This window comes from Poecilia reticulata, linkage group LG15 (genome assembly GCF_000633615.1).
Source record: "Poecilia reticulata strain Guanapo linkage group LG15, Guppy_female_1.0+MT, whole genome shotgun sequence".
Classification (NCBI taxonomy): domain Eukaryota; kingdom Metazoa; phylum Chordata; class Actinopteri; order Cyprinodontiformes; family Poeciliidae; genus Poecilia; species Poecilia reticulata.
The window spans coordinates 22,570,709-22,577,295 of NC_024345.1; the positions used below are offsets into that span (position 1 = coordinate 22,570,709).

At 39.5% G+C, this 6,587-nt stretch overlaps 2 protein-coding genes across 3 annotated transcripts in view; one reads left to right on the forward strand and one right to left on the reverse strand.

The window, feature by feature from the left end:
- Positions 1-2,907, forward strand: part of csgalnact2 (chondroitin sulfate N-acetylgalactosaminyltransferase 2) — an 8,025-nt gene extending 5,118 nt beyond the window's left edge. Inside the window, exon 8 of the mRNA XM_008430025.2 lies at positions 154-2,907. Coding sequence (XP_008428247.1) covers positions 154-446 — 293 coding nt within the window. The 3' untranslated portion in view covers positions 447-2,907. The remainder of the gene's footprint in view (positions 1-153) is intronic.
- sec23ip (SEC23 interacting protein) overlaps positions 2,791-6,587 on the reverse strand; it is a 12,098-nt gene continuing 8,301 nt past the window's right edge. For both annotated transcript variants that reach the window (XM_017309101.1, XM_008430028.2), the window contains exons 14-18: positions 6,346-6,501; positions 5,753-5,855; positions 4,455-4,637; positions 4,219-4,381; positions 2,791-3,127 (exon numbers count right to left, since the gene is read on the reverse strand). In XM_017309101.1, the coding sequence (XP_017164590.1) occupies positions 3,046-3,127; positions 4,219-4,381; positions 4,455-4,637; positions 5,753-5,855; positions 6,346-6,501 (687 nt within the window). In that variant the 3' untranslated portion in view covers positions 2,791-3,045. The remainder of the gene's footprint in view (positions 3,128-4,218; positions 4,382-4,454; positions 4,638-5,752; positions 5,856-6,345; positions 6,502-6,587) is intronic.

Consider the following 6,587-nt stretch of genomic DNA (forward strand, 5'->3'; position numbering starts at 1 on the left):
TATAAAGTTCAGTTTTATGAGTTGTTTAGTTGCAAATTTAGTATAGTTTTCTATTATTTGAATGATTAATTGTGATTAATTGTTTCCTGGATTTAATGTCAAAAACCATCTGAGATTAAAAGAAATTTATCGATCGATGTTTTATTCCTGCAGGCGGCTTTGATCTGGAAGTGAAAGGCTGGGGCGTGGAGGACGTCCACCTGTACAGGAAGTACCTGCGGAGCGAACTGATCGTGATCCGGTCGCCGGTGTCCAGCCTCTTCCACCTGTGGCACGAGAAGCAGTGCGCGGACGAGCTGACGCCGGAGCAGTACCGCATGTGCATCCAGTCCAAAGCCATGAACGAGGCGTCGCACCCCCACCTGGGCATGCTGGTCTTCCGGGACGAGATCGAGGCCCACCTCCGGAAGCAGGCCTTCAAGACGCAGAGCAAGACGGAGGCCTGAGGAAGAGCCGCCGCCGCCGCTGTTCCCAAACGAGACTTAAAGCTGCAGTACGCAACTTTTATTAAAAATAGGTTTCTGCATGTTTGATATGAAACGGATAATCTGCAAAAAGATCGATCTCCTCCACCTGAGCTACTACCGTCTGAAGAAATGTATGAAAAACAAGCAATCAGAGCCAGGAGGAGGGGCTTAGCGCTGTCAATCATCACCGTGAACGTACTGATAAATGTCTGAATGATGGAGAAACAACTTCCTGTTGCAGTAAAAACAGCTTATCCTAGATCATTGGTTGTCAGGCTAACTAGCCTAGCATTCATGACAGAAGAAAGAGGGGGAGGCTGATTGACAGCGCCAAGACCCGCCTCCTCCCGGCTCTGATTGGTTGTTTCTAGGTAGTACAGGGAGAAGGCAGGGAAGCTTTTTTTCTTCAGATCATCTGTCTCTTATCAAACTCGCAACATGAAGACAATTTCAACAAAAAATTTAAAAAAATATCTTAAAGTTACATACTGTAGCTTGAAAGGGACTTTGCAGCAAAAAGACATTTAATCCTGATTAATGGAAGACTTGGTGGTGCACAGTGCACCAGTGAGTTAATGGTGATTAATCACCATTAATTTAATCGGCTGAGTCGTGATTAATCACGATTAATCGATCCTTCTGCTTTTCTCTGCACAGCTGTAGACGGATGAATGTAGAAAAATGTGAAACGTGGCACAAAATGGAAGCCTTACGATCAAATCAGCAGTATTTAAGGAAGACTTGGCGTTATACAGAGGACCGCGTTTTGTTTCTGGGAACTTTTTGAAAATCGATAAGTGTGACCTTGAGGGTCAGCGTTTCTTCGCCGTCTTCTTGCTGCTTCTGAATGTGAAACATTTCAGCTGCTTCTCAGACACGGAGGAGCAGCGTAAGCAGGCAGCACCCAGCTGCGTTTGGAGAAAATAAACGGAAAATCAGTTGGGGAAAGAAAAAAAAAAAATCTAATTTCTAATTTATTGCGCATGAGAACAACAGAAAGTTGCACTTTCTCTCAGCGGACCGTTTAATTTTCAGAGGCCCAAACTACGAAGGAAGATTAGCGGGTCGATTCTTGGCACTACTGGTTTCCCATAGAAAGCTGAACTGAGTATGAGGCGTTTTAGGGCCAAACTAAGATTTCTTTTTAAATTATGAAACTAAAGTTATGTTTGTAGAATAAAGATTGAAAATGACTAGAAAAATGTTTTCAATGAGATCAAAGCCTTGATGTCAAGATCTGACATCTGGTGATAATTATTTGATGCTAAAGTGTTAAAAGATTATTTATCTTTAAAACCAAAGTATAACTTCACAAGATGCTCAGTTTAATTTATTTTTCAGGGAGTAATTCTCATAAAATTACTTCTTTATTCTACTAATATTGCAAGTTTATTCTCACAACATTGACTTAACGTACAACTTTTTCTCATTTTTTATTCTGACAATTTTATTCTTGTACTCTTGAAACGCGACTTTTTTCATATTATTTCGACTTCGTTCTCGTACAACTTTTTCTCGCATAATTTCGACTTTGTTCTTTTAGCACTAACTTTTTTCTCACAATGTTATGACTATTTTCTAATGGCATTTTTTTCTTAGTCTGGCCTTAAGCTTCCAGAAGACTCGATGTTGGCTACCTGAACTTATCGATTTGTTTACCGTTTGTTTCGGGATCTTTAAGGAATATTTAGTCGTTAATTGAGGGACTAAACTGATAAAAATAATTTGGTGCATAAATTTGCATTTGTGGCAGATTATTTTTAATCCACAAGGTCAGATTTGCACTAAAATGTGGATAGAAATGTTTCTTCGTAGCGTCGGCCTCTGATGGAGAACCTCTTGATTTATTTAGAGCATTACTAGGAAAATGTCGGTTTTTGTTCAGACTGGCTGTGTGGATAAAAAGGGAACATTTTGTGTTTTTTATTGTCGGATTGTGTCAGAGTTTAAATGCGTTGGACCAATCAGAGGATAAACTCCAGCATGCGGCTCACGCTGCCGTTTTCCCTCTAAATCTGTTGTTCCAGTCGCTCTTACATGTAAATACGTTCCAAACATTTCAGACTTTACATTGAACCTGCAGGTTCCAGAGGATTATATTAACTGTTCTGCTTGTTTTAAGCTGAGAGGATGTTACATAAACAGGTGCTTTGATTGTCCTAAATATTCCAGGTTGCTCCTGCGTTGCGTTCTGTAATTATTTACATTTTGCTTATTCTGCAGCTTTTTAGGCCGTGTCAAAAGTTTCCTGGCTTGACAGGAGAAACTAAACGTCTTCCTCTCAGCGGCACACAACCGTTAAAAGCTGAATAATAAAAACAAATGAGCAAGAAATGGATTTATTGTGACGATTTGTCCATGAATAACTTACATCCGACTGTATTGGTTGTTCCTGTTCCGCCACTTGTACATTTGCTATAAAAATGTAATATCAACCTTATCAAGTGTCTCTGCTTCTACCAACTCATTCGTTTGCTTCTTAATTTAAGACAAATGGCATAATACCAACGTATTACTCATCTGTGTACAATAAGCTACTTCAATAAAAATAGAAAAACAGAATTGAGTAATCGGAGTATTAATGAGCGAGCGGCTCCGGGTGGATGCCGCCGGTTTTGTAGATTTCCTTCAGGAGAAGCAGCGCCGTGTCTTCAGACTGCCTGCAGGGCGAAACGGAAACAGCAGGTGGAAAAACATTTTACGGTTTTTAGTTTCCTCCAAGAAACTAAAGAGCAAAACTCTCCAATAAAACCACCACAAAAAATCACTGGTGTTTATTTTCTACGAGTTTTTCTACGAGTACGGAGATGAGATGTTAAAGTTCAGAGGATCAACTTTGTCACTATATTTAGTAACTAAATAATCGAATAAAAAAACTCTTTGTAGCACCTTGGTGAGATTATCTGAGATTAAACAATAAAGCATTTATATTGAAAAAGAAAGAATGGTTCTTGCATCAGAATCACCATTTTAAAGCAGTTTATGATCTACAGAAAAAATAAAGTTAGCGAGTGGAAACCATTTCTGGTTTACATATTTTTACCACATACTGGTAAAACAAAACAGTTAATATTTAGAAAAGTTTGACCTTTTAAGTATTATGGGAAATAAAACAGAATTGAGAAACTGTTTTACCAAACTTATCTGGATTTGGAAAACTAAAAATAAATTGAAAACTTTTAAATACATTTGGTGATAATGAGTTTAATTCTCTGTTCTTAACTATTTTTAATTTCGTATTCCAATTTCCACACTTTTTTTTAATAATCAACATTTCAGGATAAATCAATTATTATATAAACACTAAAATGTGATCATTAGTAAATTACACAGTTTTTGTGTTTTTTGATTGATGGTTATTTCAGGATATTTAGGCCAGAGAATAAACTCATATTACCAGAAAAAAAGTCGTAATATTATGAAAATTAAGTCACAATATCACCAGAATGAAGTTGTAAATTTATGATAATTAAAACATTTAAATGAGGAATGCTGAGCCTGTTGTTAAGTTTTACTTTTAACTTGTTAAATCAACTTTTCCTCATAATTTTAATTTAAAAATTATAACTTTTTTCTTATAATTAAAAGAATAAAGTTCTAGTACCGTTTCGTATAATTTTCTCTTTTGTGTCTTACATATTCAGTTACATCGTTACCGATTAAAAGCCAAACCTCTAACCCTTTATTATTTTCTTTTACGTGAGCCGTAGTGTGAAAACCCGAACGGCTCGGCCCGGTAAACTCAACGTACCAGTAGCAGAGGTGGCTCTGCAGGGCGAACAGATACTCGTTGAAGCTCTCGATGGGTTTCTCCTGCAGGACGAAGTCGATCCGATTCCCTCCGTTCAGCATCCCGACCTTCACCTGCGGCTCGTCGTCCCTCTGCAGCTCTGCGCTCTCAGCCACTTTATGCTCTGTGGCGAACAACGACTGCATTGTGGCGATCAATCGCACGGACCCGGAGTTAACAGAAGGAGGCAGACGTACCGTCCTGAACGTGCTGCTCCTCCTCCTCCTCGATCTGATTGGCCACGATGGCGAGCTCGGCCTGCAGGGCGGAGGAGGTGTGGGCGCGGGCGAACTCGTTGAGCGTCTGCCAGGCGCTGCGCAGCGAGCTCATGAAGCCGTGCTTCAGGTCCGAGCCCATCCGGGACAGACTCTCCTTCAGCTCTGAAACAGATTCACACAAAACGCCCTGAAACGAGCTGCGCCTCCGTTACAAACTTTACGCTCATAAGAATAAAACCTGAATAAGTTTGAGAAGTCATTAAAAAACATCATCCAACCACTTCCTGCTGTCTTCTTTGTCGTTTCTGACAGTAGTAACATCCTGTTGTTGATCACGATTCACGTGATGTGAAAAAAACATTTTCATCGCAGTTTTGCGAAATATATTAATTTTGATACAAAAAACACCTCAACCATAGCGCCAAAACTTTATATCGTAAAGTCAAGTTTTTTAGGTTGTATTGAAATTTGTGAATTTCACAAAACTGCAACGGAACGACTTTTGTTCACATCACAAACAACTACAATGTCAAAATTTAGCTATGTTATGGAATACACTAAAAATTCTTATCCTGCACAAAAATGTCTTATTGAAAAATTAGTTTTTTTAATGTGTGAGTTTCTATTAAGCAAATTTATTTAAACGATTCCCAGATTTGTTTTGTTTTAAAACAATGGTTAAATTTGAGAATTATCATAGATTACACCAAATTATCTTAGATTACATAATATTAGATGCGTTTTTACTAGATCAACTCATAGATTAACTCATACAAGGATACATCAAGTTAGATTAGATAATCCGAGATTAGATCAGAATCCATATTACCCCTTCCGTCGCCGACGACTAGAATTTGCAGGACCGTAATTCCTCAACACTTTGCGCAAGACGTTGCACTTTCTAACCAGTATCGGGTTATTACGGTAATTTCACCCCCGCCACAGCAGGGGGCAAGTTTTACTTGAGTTTAATCTGAGATATCAAAAATTCCAGTTATGGAGAAATGGTAAAATATATTCACTCACAGGACATTTAAAGAACTTCGTACAATTAAATAAGGAAAAATACCCAGGTGGAGATTAGAAACTCAGATGGTTAAACTGCAGAAAATAATAAGAGATTATGCCTTTTTTTATTTCCACTGTATTCCCTCCATAATCTCAGTTTCAACAAACGGTAAACTGAGATTAAGCAACAGAAAGTGTTTTTTCTGAAATGAAGAACTGAAACATCCCAGCAGCCTCTGGAAACTGATGAGTCAGCAGAGGTTTCTTACCGAGGTGAAGCCTCTTCCTTCCTTTGTAATGTGGGATTAAAACGGGCTTCAGGTCCAAATCTGGAACGATCATCGGCTCGATTCGGTACGCCACCGGGTCCAACTGAAACAAGACGGCGCCGTTAGCCTATTTTCAATCAGACGCTGTAGAGCTGGGCAATAAGTCAGCAACAACAAATATCACGACAATATCAATAGGTACATCTGATATTCAATAATCAATATTCCTGGCTAGCTGAGCTGTGGTGGAATCAACCCTCTCTCACTCTATGGTTGCCTAGCAACAACCTGCCATGTAAGAAGCAGTTTCAAGTCCCCCCCTCTCCCTCCCAGCTTCGGTTGCCTAGCAACGACCTGCTGAGTAACTGGCAGTAACAGTTTCAAGTTTCCCCACTTTCCCTCAAAACTGCTTAAAAATAAAAAGCAATGGCGAGAAAACTGGATAAAACAGGAAACTAGTATTTAAAACAAGAAATTAATCAATAATTATTGATAGACTGATTTGAAACGGTCACATGGTGATTAGTTTCTCAGCTTTATAACAGACTGTAGTCATTTAACTCCTAACGTTCAGACGTTAAGGTTCTTCACACCGGGTGGTAGATGTTGAAGAATCCCTTGCAGGTGGGCAGCTGGTACGCCTCGTCGATCTTCTCCAGGCCGCGGACCGTCAGGAACATCCCGATCGGAGAACCCAGGGCGAAGAAGTTCACCGGCTCAAAGTCCAGGTTGTGGTAGATCACCGACACCTGCAGAACCAGTTAGAACCAGTCAAAGCCAGTCAGAGCCAGTCAGTCAGTCAGAACCAGTCAGAGTCAGTCAGAACCAGTCAGAG